General features: G+C 47.3%; 1 protein-coding gene across 8 annotated transcripts in view; it reads left to right on the forward strand.

Annotated features, from left to right (window-relative positions):
- The window catches only part of TOPBP1 (DNA topoisomerase II binding protein 1), a 107,175-nt gene extending 94,569 nt beyond the window's left edge, over positions 1-12,606 (forward strand). For 5 of the 8 annotated variants that reach the window (XM_077269043.1, XM_077269038.1, XM_077269044.1 and 2 more), the window contains one exon: positions 12,103-12,378. In XM_077269043.1, the coding sequence (XP_077125158.1) occupies positions 12,103-12,237 (135 nt within the window). In that variant the 3' untranslated portion in view covers positions 12,238-12,378. Of the gene's footprint in view, positions 1-12,102 lie in introns of all 8 variants that reach the window. The other 3 variants (XM_077269042.1, XM_077269045.1, XM_077269041.1) reach the window with 1 other exon arrangement.
- Positions 12,607-23,818: the final 11,212 nt, after the last annotated feature.

Below are 23,818 nucleotides of genomic sequence, written 5' to 3' on the forward strand. Positions count from 1 at the left end.
AAAAAGGCCTTTGACTAGTCGATGGGATGTTAGTTTCCCCAGACTAGTCGTCCCTCTTGGCTTGTTGTTATCTTGCCCCTGTGGGCTTGATAACATGATGTGCAATAGCTGGCATCATCACCAGCTCCTAGCTTCAGAGGCTCAATGACGCAGCCAAATAGAGCCATGCGCATGTATGAGATTTGCAGGGAGCTGGCGATCGCCACCACTCGCTCCCGGCAGATTAACCTCCTAAATGCACCGAGTGATATCGATTGCAGCATTTAGAAGCCAGAGGGACGGATCTTTCTGCCCTCATGGGTGAGGGTGGGTCAGGTGTCTCTCATGACTTCTTTGCATGGACCCTATCGTTGTCAAAGTTGACCCTATGTTTTCATGACTACATCCAGGTCACCAGGCTCAAGCAAGTTAATTACCGTATTTTTCGGACTACAAGACGCACTTTTTCCCCCCCCAAAAAGGGGGGAAAATGGGGGGTGCGTCTAATAGTCGCAATGCAGGCTTACCGTGGCGGCAGAGGTGTGGCGGCAGAGGTGTGGCGATGAGGAGGCGCAGTGAGCGGGGTCCCTTTCCCCGGTGAGGTGATGCAGTAGCCCGGTAAGCAGCAGAGCCGGGTGAATCCTGTTGTTAGCGGTGGTGGCGGCCATCTTCCGTGGCTTCAGGAAAATGGCCGCCGCGATCTCCATCTGCGCACGAGCGGCATCCCGCGGCCATTTTCCTGAAGCCCCGGGAAGCAGAGCGCTTCATCTGCGCACCCGCGGCCTCGGGAAGATGGCCGCTAACAACAGTATTCACCCGGCTCTGCTGCTTACCGGGCTGCTGCCTCACCTCACCGGGGAAAGGGACCCCTCTGACGCCATACCTCTCACTGCGCCTCCTCATCCCAGCACCTCCTCCTCCCAGCACCTCCTCCTCCCAGCACCTCCTCCTCCCAGCACCTCCTCATCCCAGCACCTCCTCATCCCAGCACCTCTGCCGGTAACCACTGCTGCAACCCTCCCATGGACACCAGGCCGTGGCGTCGCCCACCTAAGCAGGAAGGGACCCTGCTCAGGTGCACGCCGTACCGCATCACCCCACCTCTGCCGACACCATGCCTCCTGTGACCCCGCTCTGCCACCGCCAGCCCTCAGGTAAGATACTGTAAATTCGGACAATAAGACGGACCCCCATCTTATAAAAAATCTTTTTTTCTGCAATTTTCACCCCAAATTTGGGGTGCACCTTATGGTCCGGTGCGTCTTATAGTCCGAAAAATACGGTAGATCATACCCAGTGCATGAGCTAGCTAACTTGTGTCTGTGCAACACTGACTGGTACGCAAAGCAATGCAATGCTTTATTACTGCAATCAGAGTGGTGAAAGTTCCATTGTGGGACTAAGTAAAAAAGTGGAAAAACATTTTTAAAAAAAATCACAAAGATAAATATATTGTACCCATGAATATTTTTATGAAAGAAAATAAACTAAAAAGGTATATTTGGTATCCCCGCGTCTAGAATGACCCTCCCTATACACATGTCACACTAGTTAACCCCTTCAGTCAACACTATAAAAAGGGCAAAAAAAAATTCATTATCATACGCTGAACAAAAAGTGGAATAAAAAGCAATCAAAAAGACTAATGTTAATAAAAATGGTATCACTAAAAATTTAATCTTGCCCACAAAAAACAAGCTGCCATACAGCGGTCATCGGAAAAAGTTGTAGCTCTCAGAATACAGTGATGCAAAAAAAAAAAAAAAATTCTATAAAAAGTTTTGTGTAAAAGTGCCAAAACATAAAAAATATATAAATGTAGTATCACTTTAACCCCTTAACGACCGCCGATACGCCTTTTAACGGTGGCAGTTAAGGGTACTTAAACCACAGCTGTGGAAAAAGTGAATAGCGCCCCCCAGAGTCGGATTTTCTCTGGGGTCTCGGTTACCGGGGGTAGCCGAGACCCCAGAGAACATGATTCGGGGTTTTTTTTACCGACCCCCGGGTTGCGATCACTGGTAATTAACCGTTTACCGGCGGTCGCAAAAAAAAAAAAACGCGATTTCCCATTTAATTTCTCTGTCCTCCGATGTGATCGCACATCAGAGGACAGAAAAATGGGGTCCCCGATCGCCCCCCGATACTCAACTGTCTCCCCCGGTGCTCCTCTTGGCTCCCGATGGGCCCCGCCATCTTGTTCCGGCCAAAAAATGGCGGGCGCCACCCGTAGGATCTTTGAGGTCTCGGCTGCCGGGGGTAGAACATGATCGGGGTCGGTTTTTACCAACCCCTGTTTTGCGATCGCCGGTAATTAACTGTTTACCGGCGACCGCAAAAAAAAAAAAGCGGTGTGTCATTCTCTGTCCTCTGATATGATCGCACATCAGAGGACAGAGAAATAGGGGGATTCGGGGACCCTGTTATACTTACCGGTGTCCCTGGGTCCTCCTGCCCGCCGGCTTCTTCATCCAGTAAGAAGATCTGCCGGCCAGCAGCTAGAGGAGTTGGGGCAAAATTTAGGGTTGGCTAAATTTAGGGTTAGGGTTGGGGCTAAATTTAGGATTAGGGCTAGGGTTGGAGCTAAATTTAGGGCTAGGGTTAGACTTCTTTCACACTTGCGTCGGTACGGGGCCGTCGCAATGCGTCGGCCCGACGTACCGACGCACGTTGTGAAAATTGTGCACAACGTGGGCAGCGGATGCAGTTTTTCAACGCATCCGCAGCCCAGTCGATGTCCTGGGGAGGAGGGGGTGGAGTTACGGCCACGCATGCGCGGTCGGAAATGGCGGACGCAACGTACAAAAAAACGTTACATTGAACTTTTTTTGTGACGACGGTCCGCCAAAACACAACGGATCCAGTGCATGACGGACGCGACGTGTGGCGATCCGTCGGCAATACAAGTCTATGGGCAAAAAACGCTTCCTGCGGGCACATTTGCAGGATCCCTTTTTTGTCCAAAACGACAGATTGCGACGGATGCCACACAACGCAAGTGTGAAAGTAGCCTTGGGGCTAAAGTTAGGGCTAGGGTTAGGGTTGGGGCTAAATTTAGGGCTAGGGTTAGGGCTACGGTTAGGGTTGGGGCTAAAGTTAGGGCTACGGTTGGGGCTAAAGTTAGGGCTAGGGTTGCAGCTAAATTTAGGGTTAGAGTTGGGATTAGGGTTTGGATTAGGGTTACGTTTGGGATTAGGGTTAGGTTTGGGATTAGGGTTAAGGTTAGGGTTGGGATTAGGGTTAGGGGTGTATTGGGATTAGGGTTTTTAGTAACTGTCTTTTTGTCTTTCAGATACAGCAATTCAGGGAAACAGGGTGTTATTCTCACTCTGCCTTCCCAGGAGAGGCGGCTGAGCGAGCAGTGTGTTGTCGCCCACATCGCAACTCTCAGACCGCCGGCAGGACATTATCCCCTGTCACCCTCACAGGTGTTCCAGGGTCTAACTGGTGGCGGTCCTAGCCAAAAATGTCCCCCCTCACCCCTCTCCTCGGAGAGGGCTGAGAGGCAGACGGTGGTCACCGGCGGTGACATTCCCCCTGCGCTATAGGGTTGATGCCGTCTTCTGGATGAAGGATTCCTGATCCAGCGACCCTCTCTATCATGGGCCCCTGGACGATCCTCATGTCATGTGGAGCCGGATTACAAGGAAGGTAATGGATCATCGTCCCCCCGGGGGGTTTGTTCCCTTATAGACTCCTCCCGCTCCCTGCAGCAGTATTCCTGCGCGCCTCCGGTTCTCTTCCTTCCCAACATCTTACTTTACTTTCGCCGCCCCGGCTGGCCTTCCCCCGGCCTCGCGCGCCCTTTCTTGGCACTCTTTCCTCCACTCAAGACCGTTCTTTCAAATGTGGCACGCCCACTTTATTGTGCGGCCCTATTAGGAGCTTTGGCTCACTCACCTCAGCTGTTAATCTTTAGGCACGCTCCTCCTCTTCACCGCAGAGACTCCTACTTCTGCAACTCCGTGCACGGAGAGATCGTGGTGTTGGGGGACACAGATGACTCTGCTATCTGCGGCACGGTAGGCTTGTTTTTTGGCGCTATCTCTGCTCATCTCCTCGGTATCTCCCTTATAACCGCTACAGGTTCACCTAAGCCTGTTATTATTAGTATAGCGTTTTCAGAATCTCCTTATGTCCAACTCTTCTGGAGCCTCCCTCTCCAAACCTACCATAACTCATTACGCCTGCGCTCGCTGCAAGAAAAAGTGGTCAGTAGGCCAATGGTCGCCTTTCTGCCAGTCCTGCAGTCCTCCTACCATGTCTGCACCGCAGGAAGTTTACGACTCTCGGGATGAGTACACTCCCCCTCCAGCAGAGTGGGCCGTTGCTATGTCCCAGTCAGTATCTGACTTGACTAAGGTTTCCCAGTCTCTGGTCCAGGCACTTGAACGACTTCCACAGCTATCTGCAGCTACCAGTGCTCCGAATGTCTCTCATGGCGATTCACACGCACCTGATAACGACCCTCAGAAAGACAAACCAGCCAGCCGTTATAGAAAGAGGACTTTGTCTGGCTCTTCGTCCAGCTCTCCGGGTCCCTCCGCAGCACTCAAGCTGCTCTCCTCTTCCCAATTCCCCTCTTCGGAGGAGGACCTTGGGTCTGATGTGGATTCCCAGTCCAGGTCTAACTCCGATTCAGACCAGACTTCTAGTATGCAGGCTATCGTGGATAGTGTCATCTCGGCTATCTCTCAAACTAAAACAGGACGAGGCTCCTCCCCTGGATCCTTCCGTTTCCTTTAAGCGGGTCAAACGTCCCACTCGCTCCTTTCCCAACCACGAGGAGCTTGTCTACCCTGTCTAAGCACTGGGAGCATCCCAAAAAGCATTTTTCGGGCAGAAAACATCTGGACGTTCTATATCCTTTTAGTGCCGATCTTCTTTCTAAGTGGACAGAGTCCCCCAAATTGGACCCGCTGGTCTCTCGTCTTTCTTCTAAGACGGTTCTGTCCTTACCGGATGGTGCGTCTCTTATGGGCACAACGGACATACAAATTGAGGCACTAGCCAAATCATCCTTCGAGGCAACGAGCGCTTCCCTCTGTCCCAGTTTCGCCTCCACCTGCGTGGCGAAGGCGGTCTCTGCCTGGGCCAAAATTCTTAGCTGGGGTATTTTGGCTTCAGCTTCTCCAGATGAGCTAGCCGAACTTGCAAACCAGATTAACCACGCTGGCAAATATCTTCTCACTGCCTCCTTTGATGCAGCAGCCTGTGCGGCCAGGGCGAGTAGCAACATCGTCGCTATTCGCCGCATTCTTTGGCTGAAGGCATGGAATGCTGATATTACTTCTAAGAAGTCCTCACCAACTTAGCCTTTCCAGGGTTCCAGGCTTTTTGGAGCTCGGTTGGACCATAATATTTCAGACGCAACTGGATGCAAGAGCACATCCCTTCCTCAGTCCAAGCCAAAACGCTTTTTCAACAGAAAAGGCCCTCGGCCTTTTTGTCCCTTTCGCCCGTTTGCAGCCCAGACTCCTCATTACAACAAGAGCGCCCAGCGGCCTCGAGCGAATGCAGAAAACCTCCTTACAAGCCAGCCCCCAGTTGGAGGCTCAGCTGTCAACCTTCCAGGTCCCCAGGGTCCCGTTCCAACAGATACCGTTCTAAGTGACTGGTCGCCCCCACCTGGGAGTCTTTCCAGGGTGGGAGGCAGGCTTCTTTTCTTCAAGGACGTCTGGTTGTCGGTGGTCAGCGACGCCTGGGTCAGAGAGATCATTACCTCCAGCTACAAAATTGAATTTTCCTCCCTCCCGCACAATCGCTTTTTTCTCTCTCATCCACTCAAACAACTGTCCTAATTACCCGGTTTGCTTCAGGCCGTGGCGTCCCTGGTTGCCACCGGAGTAGTTGTCTTCGTTCCTTCCAATGAGCGGTTTTCCGGGTTCCACTGGAACCTCTTTGTAGCCCCGAAGAAGGATGGTTCTCTCCATCCAATTCTGGATTTAAAGCTTCTGAACGCCATGTCCGACCCCGCCACTTCAGGATGGAATCCCTGTGGTCAGTGATTGCCCGCCATGGAACCCGGGGAGTTTCTCTGCTCGGTGGACATTCAAGATGCATACCTTCATGTTCCCATTTGTGTACGACATCAGAATTTCTTTCGGTTTGCAATCCAAGACAATCACTACCAATTCACGGCCCTTCCTTTCGGCCTGGCGTCTGCCCCCAGGGTTTTCACCAAGATCATGGCGGCAGTCATGGCCTTTCTTTGTTCCAGGGGGATTCTAATTATCCCCTACCTGGACGATCTGTTGATCAAAGGGTCGTCTCATTCCAGACTGTGCTCGAAGTCTCCAAATCTCTCTGGACACTCTGACTTGTCTCGGCTGGATTATCAACCGAGACAAGTCCTCTCTGATTCCTTCCCAGCACCTGTCCTTCCTGAGCATGCAGTTCGACATGAACTTGGTTCGGGTCTTTCTCCCGAAAGACACATTCACCGTTCTCAAAGCGGTCCATTCTCTGAAACACCCAGCTCCCCGCTCACTTCAGTTCTGCATGGGAGTCCTGGGAAAGATGGTTGCCTCCATGGAGGCCGTACCCTTTGCCCAGTTCCACACGCGCCCCCTCTCCAGCTGTTTCTTATATCCACCTGGAACAGGTCCACGAATGCCCTGGACCGTCCCATTTGCCTTCCTCTCCAAGTTCATCAGTCCCTAACCTGGTGGACTCTGTCCTCCTCAGTCCTGAGAGGAAGATCCTTTCTTCCCCTTCAGTGGCAGGTCATCACCACCGATGCCAGTCTACTCGGATGGGGAGCAGTCTTCCGACATCACACAGCGCAGGGTCGCTGGTCCACCCAGGAGGCTCTTCTTCCCATCAAGGCTCTTCTTCCCATCAACCTCCCGGAGATCAGAGCAATCTTCCTTGCCCTACTCCACTGGCAGTCTCTCCTGACGGGCCTACCCGTCCGCGTTCAATCGGACAATGCCACGGCCGTGGTGTACTCTAACCACCAGGGCGGGACTGGCAGCAGTCAAGTAATGGCTGAATCAGCAAAGATTCTTCGGTGGGCAGAATGTCACATTCTGGCCATATCAGCCGTTCACATTCCAGGGGTTGAAAATTGGGCAGCTGATTTCCTCAGCCGCCAAGGTCTGGCAGCGGGCGAGTGGTCTCTCCATCCCGCAGTGTTTGATCAAATTTGTCGTCGCTGGGGCACTCCGGACGTCAACCTTATGGTGTCTCGGATAAACCACAAGGTGCCTCAATTTGTCGCCAGATCCCGGGACCCTCTGGCCATCGGCTACGACGCTCTGGTAATACTGTGGTCCCAGTTTCAATTTCTCTACCTGTCCCCCCCCCCCCCCCCCCCCTTCTCTACCCTTGATCCCAAGGGTAGTAAAAAAGATAAAGTTAGAGGGGATTCCTGTTATCTGTATAGTGTCAGACTGGCCAAGGCGTCCTTGGTACGCGGAGCTAGTAAACATGCTCGCGGATACCCCTTGGAATCTCCCAGATCGGCCAGACCTTCTCTCGCAGGGCCCTCTCTTCCACCATAGTTCTCAGTCTGAGTTTAAATGCATCGCCATTGAGGCCGCGGTCCTAAAGGAGTCTGGCCTTTCTCCACAGGTCATACAGACCATGATCAGTGCCGGAAAGCCAGCGTCCTCTCGCATTTACCATAGGTACTGGAAGGCTTTCTTCCGGTGGTGCGAAACAAACGAAGTCTTTCTGATGTCTTTTTCCCTTCTTGACTTCCTTCAGTCAGGTCTCAACTCGGGTTTGTCTCTCAGTACCCTAAAGGGTCAAGTCTCCGCTTTGTCCCTTCTTTTCCAAAGGGACTTGTCTTCCATTTCTCAGGTAAAGACCTTTCTACATGGAGTTGCGCATCTTGCCCCTCCTTTCCGTTCCCCATTGGAACCTTAATCTGGTTCTCGGTGCTCTTCAGGCCACTCCCTTCTAACCTCTTGAGGACGTGTCATTTTCCCTTCTTTCTTGGAAGGTTGCCTTCCTCATAGCTATCACATCTATTAGGAGGGTCTCCGAGTTGGCAGCCCTAGCCTGCCGTTCCCCGTTTGATTATTCATCAGGATAAGGTCGTTCTTAGACTGGTCCCTGAGTTTCTTCCCAAGGTGGTCTCTGCTTTCCACATCAATGAGGACATCGTCCTTCCCTCATTTTGTCCTTCCCCGGTTCATCCCCTGGAGAGGTCTCTTCACAAACTGGACGTGGTCAGGGCCATTCAGGTTTATCTTTCTAGAACTGTCCCTTTCTGTCAATCTGATTCTCTCCTTGTTGTTTCCGAGGGTCGTCGGAAAGGCCTTCAAGCTTCAAAATCCTCGATCTCCCTTTGGATTCGCTCAGCGATATCGGAATCCTACCATGTTCATGAGACACGGCCCCCTCCGGGGGTGCGAGCCCACTCCACCAGAGCTGTCGGAGCTTCTTGGGCTGTTCGTCACCAGGCCTCCACCTTGCAGGTTTGCAAGGCCGCAACCTGGTCGTCTTTGCACTCTTCTATAGGGTTCATACCCAAGCCTCGTCTGATGCAGGTTTTGGTAGGAAGGTGCTACAGGCGGCGGTTGCGCACCGGCCGACCTGAGCCACTCTTAGTTTTTTCTACCCACCCTGTTCTGGGACTGCTCTTGGACGTCCCACGGTTGTCTGTGTCCCCCAATGAAGAGATAAAGAAAGAGGGATTTTTGGTACTTACCGTAAAATCTCATTCTTGGAGCCTTCATTGGGGGACACAGCACCCTCCCTACTTATTTGTTCTGGTACCGTGTTTGGGGCCTGGTGCCCCAGTTGAGTTGGTACTTATACTTTCTGAGTTATGTCGCTTCTCCTACTGCTTTTTACACCAACTGAGGTTCTTGGTGCCTGTCAGTGGGTGTATACTGTCAGGGAAGAGCTACTCTTTTTCCCTTTTTGCATAGTGTCAGCTTCCTAGCAGCAGCAGCAGCAGCATGCACCCCACGGTTGTCTGTGTCCCCCAATGAAGGCTCCAAGAAAGAGATTTTACGGTAAGTACCAAAAATCCCTCTTTTTGGGGAAAAAATCATGTCTTAGTGTGTGACAGCAGCCAAACATAAAAAAAGATATAAATCTGGTATCGCTGTAATGGCACCGACCCAAAGAATAAAGTAGTCTAATCACAGCGCTCGAGGAGCGGCGTAAAAAAAATAAATGAAACCAATTCTTTTTGTTCATTCTGCCTCCCAAAGATCGCAGTAAGGCTCAGCTCACATTTGTCCTGCGCTCTACGTTGAGGGCTTACATCGGGGTTTCAGTGTAAATCTCTGAAATACATGATTCAGATGGAGCCACCAGCGGAAGATTCCCCATAATGAGGCAGATGGAGGCACTGTGGACACAGTCTGACTTATAATACGCCGATGACCTTCTTTTTTGTACGTGCGTAAAAGTGCCATGCTCCACAGTTTTGTGCACTTCTAATAAGGACACTGCTGAATAGAGGCCAGATGGAGTCCAGAGTAACTCTGCTGCCTCACTATAGTGAATGAATCCTTGGGGGATTTCATTTGAATCACGTCGCTCAGATTTAGAGCCAAACCCCGATATAAATGCGATCCCAAATGTAATGTAAAATGTTCCTAACAAAAGCTTCAAATTCATAAAACAATCAAGTCTCACTCAAATCAGTCATCTGTGAATGGAAATATAGGTGGCGTCCATGTTCCTGATGGCGCAAAGGCTCTGGAAAAGCGAAACGGCTCCTTGTCCGCCCAAAATAAATTCAGCAAATTCTGCATTTCCTAATGAGCCATAGTGTGCCTAAACTACATTTGGCGTCCATATGTTTGGTATTTCTGTAGCAATGAGAGTCCACCTAATATACAGGTGCGTGTCTCTATAAGCATGATCTGAGCACTACCACGTACTGGTGACGACAACATACTGGTCGCTACAATGGCAGTTTGCAATTTTTACTCATCCAGAAGAAACAAGCAGCAGTGGATATTACTTAACGCCTATGGAGTCAGTATCATCCCTACACCTATAGGCAAACTCCCAAAGGGGTATAATTTCCAAAATGGGGTCACTTGAGGGGGGTATGTATTATGCTATTCTAGCACTTGGGGGCTCTGTATATAGACTTCGCAAACTATTCTAGTAAAACCCAGGAGGCAAATAGCACTCCATCCCTCCCGAATCTCGCCATATGGCTAAGCAGTACTATATAGCCAGATATGGGGAATTTCTTCATTCAGCAGAAATTGTTGTGGGACAACTTTGTGCCATTTTTACTTGTTTCACCATGTGAAAATGTAAAATCTGGAGATAAAACTTAATTTTGGTGGTTAAAATGTAGTTATTATTTTCTTCACTGCCCAATGGAATACAATTTTGTGACACCTGTGGTGTCAATATGATCACTGCATACCTAGATGAATTTGAGAGGTGTAGTTTGTAAAATTAGGTCACTAATGAGGGGTTCTGCTGTTCTGGCACCTCAGGGGCTCTCTCAGTAAAATGTGCAGTATAATATGGTGCGCCTTCCCTTCTGAGCTTTGCACTGTGCCTGAAAAGTATTTACCGATTACATGTAGGATATTGGCGCACTTGGGAGAAATTTGAAACTTGGGTCCATTTTTTTTTTTCCTATTAGCTCGTTATAATAATTAAAATTTAGGGCTAAAACCACATTTTAGAGGTAAAAATGTAATTATACTTTTTTCACTGACCAATGGAATAAAATTGTGAGGTATATGTGGTGTCAGCATGCTCAATGCACCCCTAGAAGAATTCATTGGGGGGTGTAGTTTGTAAAATGTCACATATGGGGGGTTTCTGCTGTTCTGACACCTCCAGGGGCTCTGCCAATGTGACATGGCACCCTCACACCATTCCAGCAAAATCTGAACTGTAATATAGCGCTTCTTCCCTTCTGAGCTTTGCACTGTGCCTCAAAAGTAGTTTTCGACCACATATAAGGTTTGTGTGTACTCAAAAGTTTTGGCACAATACATTTTGAGGTCCATTTTCTCCTGCTCTCCTTTTAAAAATATGAAAAATTGGGGCTGATAGAACATAAGATTTTTGTGGGAAAAATATATATATATTTTTGTTTATTTTCACAACTCGACGTTATAAACTTCTGTGAAGCACAATGGAGTTCAAAATAAATTAGATTAATTTATTGAGGTTGAGTTTTTGAGTTTAAGTTTCCAAAATGGGGTCACTTGTGGGGGGTTTCCACTGTTCAGGCACATTAAGGGTTCTACAAACATGACATGGTGTTCACTAATGATCCCAGCCAATTTTGCGTTCAAAAGTCAAATGGTGCTCCTACCTTCCAAGCCATTCCCTACGCCCAAACAGTAATTTTCCCCCATATATGGGGGGTATCGTCGTACTCAAAAGAAACTGAACAATTTTGGGGGTCCATTTTCTTTGTTAACCTTGTAAAAAAAAAAAAAATTGAGGCTAAAGTAAAATTTTTGTGAGAAGTATAATTTTCATTTTTGTTTTCTTCCACATTGCTAAAATTCCTGTGAAGCACCTGAAGGGTTAATAAACTTCATGAATGTGGTTTCGAGCCCCTTGATGTGTACAGTTTTTAAGAATGGTGTAAATGTTGGGTATTTTCTGTCATATAGGCGCCTCAAAGTTACTTCAAATGTGATGTGGTCCCTGAAAAAAAAAATTTGCTGGAAAAAAGAAATTGCTGGTCAAATTTTAACCCTTCTAACTTCCTATTTTTTATATTTCAAAAATTGTCTTGATGTAAAGTAGACAGGCTGTTTTTTTTATTATGAAGTGCAATATGTCATGAAAGAGCAACCTCCGAATCAGTGGGATCCATTGAAGTGTTTGAGTTATTACCTCCACAAAGTGACACTGTTTAGAATCGTAAAATTTGACCTGGTCATGAGATTGAAAACAGGATTGGGGGTGAAGGGTTTAACTGAGCATCAACAATTTCCCGCTGTCCAGTCTCATAATGTCTACTTGTTAGTTTATTTATACATTTCTAGGATTAATAACAATAGCACAAATTTTGCTTTAATATAACCACCTATACCATTTTGTCCTGCTAATCAGAAATGAGTAGTAATAGATTTTTTTTTTTTTTTTTAAAGCAATGAATATTTTGGTCCTTTTAATAGTTTTACCCTTTTTTTAACCATTTTTGATGTTTCATGTCTTTCCTAGGAACCACCGCCTCCTCCCAACAATTACAGTCTCCCAGATGCTGTCCCCTATCTACAGTCTGCAATCTCCACAATGTCCAATAAGCGTAAAAACTCTGGAGAAATCAAAGATGTGAAAAGGTCTAGGTTGTATTAAGATTAGCATTTTTATGTAATGTTATGTACAATTTAATTTGTCTTTCTAGCAATTGTGTTGAATTGATTTGTATAAAAAACATAATTTTAATATTAACAATAATAAAATGGCATGTAGCTGTGCTACCATTTGTATTTTTAATACATCCTTTTTACTAGTCAGACTCGTATTATTTGTACAAGATGTTATTATATTGTGCGCACAGTAGGATTGCAGAGTAGTCCTGCTCTACATCATCTGTGATACATGAGCACCATCTATGAATTTGTATTTTAAGATTACTGCTTTTTCCCCATTTTGCTACTGTTCATTAATGGCAATTACTGCCTTGGAAACTTGTTTTACAAAATAAAAAAAACTACCTCTTTACTCTAAATTTGTTACATTTCAATTTTATATTTAATTATTGATCAGTTTATTGAAATCAATAGTATATGTAACTCGTACAGTGCATTGTTCACACAAACCTTTTTCATTCATGTTGGTTGTAAACAGACATGTCAAATCACTGTTCAACGACGAAAACAGTCTAACTTAACTAATTTAGTGGTGCTGAAAACGAATATGAGCCTTCAGTACAGTATTGTCATCTTAGGGTGATCAATCAACTCTGCTTCGATGACGACATCCCAATTACATTTGCATCACCTACTTTTATAAATTCTCTCTGTGTAAGGTATCCAGTTTTTAGATTTCTTAGCTTGGTTTCTTAGCCTATTGACATGTTTCTATATGTTTTACAGATATACCTCGTTCTTGCATTAACAGAGCAGATAGTTTTTTGCTACATATGTGAAGTGACTTTTGCGTCACAAAGGTGAAACTTGACTACCATGATAGTGAGAGCCTACAATCTGTATTTTGCCTGTAGAATAGGAGATCAGGACAAGCGTTGAGCTACACACATATGCTGTAATAGATGTGTATCACATATTAGCCAGTGGTTACATTGGAAGAGGCAATCTATGCCTTTTGCAGCCTGAATGATCTGGAGAGCCAACCGATCACGCCACCAATTGCTAGTTCTGTATGGTGCCTCCCATTAGGAAAGGAGTTTCAAGAAAGAAGTAGATTTTACAGTATCTAAACATTCTATCTGCAATTCACCCAGTACCACATACAGATGAACGGCTGGTTCCAAAAGCAGCAGAAACATTTTCAGTCAAGTCAAGTGAATAAGAAGAGGGCACTTGTTGTCATGAAGCATCTTTCTCTGATTGTCTGTCAGCAACCTCAATTGAACTACAGCTTATAATAAAAAATGAACTGAACTATCTTTATAGAGATTTGAATTTGCCCATGTGTAAGGCTGTGTGCACACGTTCAGGATTTTTCGTGTTTTTTTTTTTCGCTATAAAACCGCGAAAAAATGGCATACATTAAGCATTCTATTATTAGAATGCAATTTTTGTGCACATGTGTTTTTCCGCAGCGGAATCGCATTCGGAAAAAAACGCAGCATGTTCATTCTTTGTGCGGAATCGTGGGGATTCCGCACACATAGGAATGCATTGATCCGCTTACTTCCCACATGGGGCTATGCCCACCACTGAGACTCTCCTCCAGGCCCTGGGAACCATATAATTGTTAAAAAAAAATCAGTGATTTTATCACCTTCCGGCATCCCCGGCAGCCTTTCCGCTCCTTGTGATGCTCCTGTTCCCGATAATGCCTTGCGGCAATGACCTGTCATCACAAGTCATTCTAGCAATGCATTACTGGGAACGGGAGCATCAGGGACCCCAGAAGGTGAGAATATCACGATTTTTTAATTTTTTTATTATTTTTTAACATTATATCTTTTTACTATTGATGCTGCATAGGCAGCATCAATAGTAAAAAGTTGGTCACACTTGTCAAACACTATGTTTGACAAGTGTGACCAACCTGTCAATCAGTTTTCTAAGCGATGCCACAGATCGCATTGAAAACACTAGCACTCTGCAAGCTAATTACGCTTGTAAAACGCTAGTGTTTATTGGGAAAATGTATGCCAATTCCGCATGCGTTTTTCCCACGGCAGGGAGTTCCAGAATTGCTTCTGGACATCTGCACATAGCCTAAGGCTGAACTCTCGGGTTCTAGGCTACAGCAGTGCAATCTCCTAGTAGGCAATGTTCGGATTTCTTTATGCAACAAAGGTTTTTCCATATCATGCATTAGTGAGGAGAACAATTCAGAAATTTAGCTCTCCAGGCCCTGAGATCTAATAATTCCAATAAATGGAAAAGAAGAGAAACCTTCCTCATGGCCAGAAAATTTGGCTTCAAGCGCATTCCTGATCTGGAGAAGTTTAAAGAAGTGTGAATTTGGAAGTTGAAACTTAGCTTGCAGTTGAGCAAAAGTACAAAACACTTTGTCTTGAATTAGTTGGTTAACCCCTTCCCGACCTGTGACACCACGTAGGCGTCATGAAAGTCAGTGCCAATCCGACCTGTGACGCCTATGTGGCGTCATGGAGGGATCGCGTCCCTGCAGATCGGGTGAAAGGGTTAACTCCAATTTCACCCGATCTGCAGGGACAGGGGGAGTGGTACTTCAGCCCAGGGGGGGTGGCTTCACCCCCTCGTGGCTACGATCGCTCTGATTGGCTGTTTCACTTTCAACAGCCAATCAGAGCGATTTTGTAATTTCACCTATGAAAATGGTGAAATATTACAATCCAGCCATGGCCAATGCTGCAATATCATCGGCCATGGCTGTAAACCCTGATGTGCCCACCGCCACCGATCGCCTCCCCAGTCCTCCGTCCTGTGCTCCGCTCCCCTCCGTCCGCCTGTCTGCTCCCCCGTCCTCCTGTCCGCTCCCCCGTGCTCCGATTTCCCCCCCCCCCGTGCTACGATTCCCAAACCCCCCCCCTCATACTTACCGAGCCTCCCGGTGTCCGTCCGTCTGCTCCGTGGGCGCCGCCATCTTCCAAAATGGCGGGCGCATGCGCAGTGCGCCCGCCGAGTTGGCCAGCAGATTCGTTATAGGTACATTTTGATCACTGCAGATCAGAGCCCCTGATCTGCCTAAACAGTAGAAACCCCCCACAAGTGACCCCATTTTGGAAACTAGACCCCCAAGGACCTTATCCAGATGTGTGGTGAGCACTTTGAACCCCCAAGTGCTTCACAGAAGTTTAAAACGCAGAGCCATGAAAATAAAAAATCATTTCTCTTTCCTCAAAAATTATGTTTTAGCAAGCAATTTTTTATTTTCGCAAGGGTAACAGGAGAAATTGGACCCCATTAGTTGTTGCCCAGTTTGTCCTGAGTATGCTGGTACCCCATATGTGGGGGTAAACCACTGTTTGTGCGCACGTCGGGGCTCGGAAGGGAGGGAGCACCATTTGACTTTTTGAACGCAATACTGTCTGGAGTCATTGTTGGCGCCATGTCGTGTTTGGAGACCCCTGATGTGCCTATACAGTGGAAACCCCTCAATTCTAACTCCAACACTAACCCCAACATACCCCTACCCTAATCCCAACTCTAGCTATAACTCTAATCAGAACCCTAACCCCAACATACCCCTAACCTTAATCCCAACCACAAGCCTAATCCCAACCATAACCCTAACCACAAGCCTATCCCCAACACACCCCTAATCTTAACCCTATTTCCAACCCTAAGGCTATGTGCCCACGTTGCGGATTTGTGTGAGGATATTTCCGCACAGTTTTTGAAAAATCTGCAGGTAAAACGCACTGCATTTTACCTGCGGATTTCCAGTGTTTTTTGTGTGGATTTCACCTGCGGATTCCTATTGAGGAGCAGGTGTAAAACGCTGTGGAATCTGCACAAAGACTTTACATGCTGCGGAAAATACAATGCAGCGTTTCTGCGCAGTATTTTCCGCACCATAGGCACAGCGGATTTGGTTTTCCATAGGTTTACATGGTACTGTAAACGTGATGGAAAACTGCTACGAATCCGCAGCGGCCAATCCGCTGCGGATCCGCAGCCAAATCTGCACCATGTGCACATAGCCTAATTCTAACCCTAATTCTAACCCTAACCCTAATTGCTTCCCTAACCCTAGTTCTAACCCTAACCCTAGTTCTAACCCTAACCCTAGTGGAAAAATAAAAGTAAATACCGTATATACTCGAGTGTAAGCCGACCCGAGTATAAGCAGAGACCCCTAATTTTGCCACAAACTGGGAATACTTAATGACTCGAGTATAAACCTAGGGTGGAAAATGCAGCAGCTACTGGTAAATTTCAAAAATAAAAATAGTTACCAATAAAAGTAAAATTAATTGAGACATCAGTAGGTTAAGTGTTTTTGAATATCCATATTGAATCAGGAGCCCCATATAATGCTCCAAACAGTTTATGATGGGCCCCATAAGATGCTCCATATTAAAATATGCCCCACATAGTGCTGCACAAATGTTGATTATGGCCCCATAAGGCTACTTTCACACTGATCCGTCGGTACGGGCCCGTCGCAATGCGTCGGGCCGACGTACCGACGGATGCTGTGAAAAACTGCAAGACGTGGGCAGCGGATGCAGTTTTACAACGCATCCGCTGCGCATTCTGCAGTCCGGGGAGGAGGGGGCGGAGTTTCGGCCGCGACGCACAAAGAAAGTTACATGGAACTTTTTTTGTGCCGACGGTCCGCCAAAACACGACGCATCCGTCGCATGACGGATGCGACGTGTGGCAATCCATCGCAATGCGTCGCTAATAAAGAAAAAACGCATCCTGCAGGCAACTTTGCAGGATGCGTTTTTTCTCCAAAACGACGCATTGCGACGCACGTCTCACAACGCTAGTGTGAAAGTAGCCTAAGATGTTCCATACAGATATTTGCCCCATATAATGCTGCACATGGCCCCATACAGATATTTGCCCCATATAGTGCTGCACATGGCCCCATAAGATGCTCCATACAGATATTTGCCCCATATAATGCTGCACATCGCCCCATAAGATGCTCCATACAGATATTTGCCCCATATAATGCACATGGCCCCATACAGATATTTGCCTCATAAAATGCTGCACATGGCCCATACAGATATTTGCCCCATATAATGCTGCACATGGCCCCATAAGATGCTCCATACAGATATTTGCCCCATATAATGCTGCACATGTCCCCATACAGATCTTTGCCCCATATAATGCTGCACATGGCCCCTTAAGATGCTCCATACAGATATTTGCCCCATATAATGCTGCACATGGCCCCATAAAATGCTCCATACAGATATTTGAAGATGCTCCGTACAGGTATTTGCCCCATGTAATGCTGCACATGGCCCCATAAGATGCTCCATACAGACATTTGCCCCATATGCTGTTGCTGCGATTAAAAGCAAAAAAAAAAATCACATACTTCTCAGGCCCCCGGCACTTGCTATACTCACCTTTCCCGTTCCACCGTCGGCCCCGCTGTGTCTTCCCCGTCCTCTGCACTGACTCTTTAGGCAGAGGGTGGCGCGCACACTAATCGCGTCACCGAGCCCTCTGACCTGAGCGTCACTGCAGAGGACGCGGAAGACGGAGCGGCGCCGACAGTGGAACGGGGAGCAGGTGAATATCTCGCACTGCGTTATACTCACTTACTCCTGGCGCGGTGTCCCGGGTTCCCCGGCGCCGGCAGCTTCTTCCTGTAGTGAGCGGTCACATGGTACCACTCATTACAGCAATGAATATGCGGCTCCACCCCTATGCGAGTGGAGTCGGGTCCACATTCATTACTGTAATAAGCGGTACCATGTGACCGCTCACTACAGGAAGAAGCTGCCGGCTCCGGGGAACCAGGGACACCGCGCCAGGAGCAGGTGAGTATGATTACATAGCTGCCGACCCCTGGGTATGACTCGAGTATAAGCCGAGAGGGGCTATTTCAGCCTAAAAAAATGGCTGAAATTCTCGGCTTATACTCGAGTATATACGGTATATTTTCTTTATTTTATTATGTTCCCTACCTATGGGGGTGATAAAGGGGGGGGTTATTTATTATTTTCTTTATTTTGATCTATCACAGCGATGATCAAAATGTACCTGGAATGAATCTGCCGTCCAGCAGATTCGGCGGGCGCACTGTGCATGCGGAAGACGGACGGACACCGGGAGGGACACCAGGCTCGGTAAGTATGCAGGGGTGGGATCAGACTGCGGGGGGAGCGGACAGGAGGACGGAGGGGAGCGGAGGACAGCAGAAGACAGGACGGGGGTGGTGGATAGGTGGCGGGGCAGATCGCGGTCTCCAGCCATGGCCGATGATATTGCAGCATCGGCCATGGCTGGATTGTAATATTTCACCAATTTTCATTGGTGAAATATTACAATTGCTCTGATTGAAAGTGAAACGTCACTTTCAACAGCCAATCAGAGCGATCGTAGCCACGGGGGGGGGGGGGGGGCAACGCCACCCCCCCTGTGCTCAAGTACCACTCTCCCTGTCCCTGCAGGTCTGGTGAAATTACAGTTAACCCTTTCACCCGACCTGCAGGAGCACGATCAATCTGTGACACAGCATATGCGTCACAGGTCGGATTGGCTCACTGAGGTTTTATAACCATTTAAATTGATTGCACCTGCCACCGATAAAGGAAGGGCCCCCCATAATTTGGATGTGTCTCAAAATAATGGGATCAGTGGAGATACGTTCAGAGTAATCCTCTCCAAAGGGTTTTTAGACATAACTATTCCCAGGTAATTAAACTGGTCCACCCCTTGAATACCCTGAGGTACTGAGCTCACAAGATACGTTCTATTAGGGAAAAGATATATCATTTAGGAGTTTGTCCAATTTATCAACAGACCAGAATAACCCCCATAAATGTCAATCAGTTCATATACATATAATGCCAATCGATCTTCTCCTGATTCATGCCTTACTCCCTTAAAAACATCGATTGCATCGAATTCGAATAATCAAGGGCTCCATTCCTAATGCAACAACAGATGGGACATCCCTGTCAGGTATATAATGCAAAGGAACCAGAAACTACACCATTTAAATAGATATTTTAAGACATTTTATAAAATTGGTTCCAAAACCAAATATACACACAACCTCTAAAGAGGCCACTCTCTGGAATCGAAGGCCTTGGCTGCTTCCAATTAAATCAAAGCCCATTCTTCTTCCTTATTTGGGCAAATTTGTGTAACTACCTGAGCGCTTCTCAGATTAACAGAGAGATTCTTATATCTGGTAAAGCCAGATTGATCAGGGTGTAATAGATTAAATATGGTCACATTTTCCCTTCCCCATGACAGCACCGTTACATGAGAGATGGCCCCCGCCCCCAGGAACAGGAAATCTGCAGTGGAGATAAAAGATGGAGGCGGTACCTCTCTCCTCAGTTTGGTTTCCTGTTCCCGTGGGGAGCCTGCGATGCTGTATGCGGAGGGATCTCCCTCTGACAGTACTGGTCCAGAGACCAAGGCCCATGGTGGGAGCAGCGGGGTCGGCGCACATCACAGCCCCTGGAGCTGCGTCCAAAGCGTCCTTCCTGCTGCGGGCTCCCCGCCGTCCGCTCCTGGACGGAGACTGGGCCGGGGTAAGGTGCGTGCCCATCACGAAGCTGGCGCTAAGTGAATGGGAGAACTTCCGGTTTCAAACTGGAAGTGACATCACATGCCGAGAGGGAGGGATGTGATGACACTCCCGGAGGAGAGAAGTTTCAGGGATGCACACACCGCCCCACCCTATAATATTTAAGGAGACAGAGCGGCAAGCTAACGCTGGCAATAGCCTACTGCAGAACGGCGGACCCAGTGGAATCGGTTGTTCCAGCAGAAAACCCATAGCCTACCGTGGTATTAAGGTTCTGGTGGGTGAGTGCCTTTGTAAGGCAAAACGTATCAGTAGCATTGTCTTTCTGTGTCATGTATGCAGGGAAAGAAAGTTACATGGTAAACAAAAGAATAGCGTATGTGCACTCTGTGATAAAGCCCTCCCTAGAGCATATGAGAAGCAAATCTGTCATCCGTGTATAGAAAAAACTGACCGAGGAGTCTTCATCATTCCTCCAAAATATTAAGGCTATTGTTAGGGATGAAGTAAAAAGCACAGTAAAGGAGCAAATGAAACAACATGGATTGCATAACTCCGAAAATCTACCTTTTACCCCAGCACAAACCTCTGACATAGAATCTGAAGGTGAACCAGGGGAATTACTACCTGGTGGGGACTCAGACTTAGACTCTTCAGATGAAGAGTGTGGTCGCCCGTACGTGTTATCTGAAGACATTGGTAAATTGATTAAACTTGTCCGCTCTACCCTGGGAGTCGAAACTCCAAAAGAACAACAACCAATCCATGATTCTATGTTTAGTAATCTGGAAGGAAGGAAACGAAGGGTTTTTCCGTTTCATAATGTGTTAAACCTGATTAACCCCTTCCCGACCTATGACGCATACGCTGCGTCATGAAAGTTGGTGCCAATCCGACCTGTTGACGTAGCGTATGCGTCATGGAGGGATCGCGTCCCTGCAGATCGGGTGAAAGGGTTAACTCCAATTTCACCCGATCTGCAGGGACAGGGGGAGTGGTACTTCAGCCCAGGGGGGGTGGCTTCACCCCCCCATGGCTGCGATCGCTCTGATTGGCTGTTTCACTTTCAACAGCCAATCAGAGCGATTTGTAATATTTCACCTATGAAAACTGGTGAAATATTACAATCCAGCCATGGCCGATGCTGCAATATCATCGGCCATGGCTGGAAACCCTGATCTGCCCACCGACACCGATCTCCCCAGTCCTCCGTCCTGTGCTCCGCTCCCCTCCGTCCGCCTGTCCGCTTCCCCGTCTTCCTGTCCGCTCCCCCCCGTGCTCCGATTTCCCCCCCCTCATACTTACCGAGCCTCCCGGTGTCCGTCCGTCTGCTCCATGGGCGCCGCCATCTTCCAAAATGGGCGCATGCGCAGTGCACCCGCCGAATCTGCTAGCCGGCAGATTCGTTCCAGGTACATTTTGATCACTGTGATAGGTTTTATCACAGTGATCTATATAAAAAAAATAGTAAACGAACCCCCCCTTTTTCACCCCATAGGTAGGGACAATAATAAAATAAAGATAATATATTTGCTTTTATTTTTCCGCTAGGGTTAGAATTAGGCTATGAGCACACGGTGCGGATTTGACAGCGGATCCGCGGCGGATTGGCCGCTGCGGATTCGTAGCAGTTTTCCATCAGGTTTTACAGTACCATGTAAACCTATGGAAAACCAAATCCGCTGTGCCCATGGTGCGGAAAATACAGCGCGGAAACGCTGCATTGTATTTTCCGCAGCATGTCAATTCTGTGCGGATTCTGCAGCGTTTTACACCTGTTCCTCAATAGTAATCCGCAGGTGAAATCCACACAAAAAACACTGGAAATCCGCAGGAAAAACGCAGTGCATTTTACCTGTGGATTTTTCAAAAATGGTACGGAAAAATCTCACACGAATCCGCAACGTGGGCACATAGCCTTAGGGCTAGGGTTGGAAATAGGGTTAAGATTAGGCTTGTGGTTAGGGTTATGGTTAGGGTTAGGGGTGTGTTGAGGTTAGGGTTGGGATTAGGGTTAGGGGTGTGTCGGGGTTAGGGTTGTGGTTAGGGGTGTGTTGGGGTTAGGGTTGTGATTAGGGTTATGGCTAGAGTTGGGATTAGGATTAGGGGTGTGTTGGGGTTAGTGTTGGAGTTAGAATTGAGGGGTTTCCACTGTTTAGGCACATCAGGGGTCTCCAAACGCAACATGGCGCCGCCATTGATTCCAGCCAATCTTGCGTTCAAAAAGTCAAATGGTGCTCCCTCCCTTCCGAGCCCTGAAATGCACCCAAACAGTGGTTTACCCCCACATATGGGGTACTAGCATACTCAGGACAAACTGGGCAACAACTATTGGGGTCCAATTTCTCCTGTTACCCTTGCGAAAATAAAAAATTGCTTGCTAAAACATAATTTTTGAGGAAAGAAAAATATTTTTTTATTTTCATGGCTCTGCGTTATAAACTTCTGTGAAGCACTTGGGGGTTCAAAGTGCGCCCCACACATCTAGATAAGTTCCTTGGGGGGTCTACTTTCCAAAATGGGGTCACTTGTGGGGAGTTTCTACTGTTTAGGCACATCAGGGGCTCTGCAAACGTAACATGATACAACCCTCACAATGGGTAATCAGCCTATTATCCAAAGGCCTACGGTTAAACTTTATCACCCAGCCTCCTCAGCGAGTAAAATTCACCCGCGTGGCCAAAAGAAACCAAATGATACTAGAAAGGAAAATCAATCTCCTTCTGGAAAAAGAAGTCCTTGTAAGAGTGCCACCACAAGAGATAGGAAACTGCTTTTACAGCACCCTGTTCCTCACGCCAAAACCGGATGGTTCACTAAGAACAATTTTCAATCTAAAAGCCCTAAACTGACACATTCGAGTAGAAAAATTCAAAATGGAAACTCTATAAACGGCAGTAAAATTACAGTATCCGGGCTGTTACATGGCGGTAATAGATCTTACAGATGCTTATTACCATGTACAAATCTGCGTAGAACATCAAAAGTATCTGAGGTTGGTGGTACAGTTGGAACAAGTTTACACCCATCTGCAGTACTAGTATCTTCCCTTCGGGGTATCAGTAGCCCCTCGTATCTTCACGAAAATAATTTCGGAAATTGCATCCTACGTAAGGAAAGAAAATATTCTTCTAGTACCCTACTTAGGCGATTTTCTCCTTATAGCAGACAATCAGGAAGACTGCATAAAGGCAGTGACAAGAGTACGAGATTTACTGTCCATGTTGGGATGGATAATAAATTTAAAAAAATCGAATGGTTCCAACCTAGATACAAGAGTTCCTTGGGATTCAGTTAAATTCAATCATACAAGATTGTGTCCTTCCAGACAGGAAAGTCGAGGCCATAAAAAAAAAGATAAAGCAAGCACGGGCGGCCCAGTCCATCTCGGTGAGGGAGGCCATGTCCCTCCTAGGTATGCTGACGGCAACAATTCCGGCGGTCCAATGGGCACAACTGCATTCAAGAGAATTACAGTGGCAGACCTTGTCAAAACAAGCAAAAAAAAACCCTTCAACCTAAATCGAAAAATCACATTATCACCACAAGTACGGGACTCTAAATTGGTGGTTAAAATCCGAAAACTTAAAAAAGGGGTGCCATGGTCAATCCAGAATCCGTTAGTTCTAACCGCGGATGTGAGCCCATTAGGCTGGGGGGCGCATCTAACAGATCAGATCCTACAAGGCCTATGGGATTCTCAGATGGAGGCAGCTTCCTCAAACCTGAATGAACTAACAGCAGTAAGGCAAGCAATTCTTCAAACAGAAGAGCACATCAAAGGAAGGCATCTAGTAGTGTTGTCCGACAACAGCACAACAGTCTCGTACATAAATCGGCAGGGAGGAACAAGATCGAGATCTGGAAGAGGCAAAAAGACTGTTTTGCTGGGCGGAAAGCCATCTCTTATCGCTAATGAGCACACATTTAAGGGGGATGGACAACCTTGTCGCAGATTTCTTGAGTCGACATGTGCTGCACCAGGGCGAGTGGTCCTTAAATCAAAACATTTTTTGAGAAATCTGTGCTACCTGGAGGGTTTCACAAGTGGATCTGTTTTCTTCAAAACAGAATC

This window comes from Ranitomeya variabilis, chromosome 6 (genome assembly GCF_051348905.1).
Source record: "Ranitomeya variabilis isolate aRanVar5 chromosome 6, aRanVar5.hap1, whole genome shotgun sequence".
Classification (NCBI taxonomy): Eukaryota; Metazoa; Chordata; class Amphibia; order Anura; family Dendrobatidae; genus Ranitomeya; species Ranitomeya variabilis.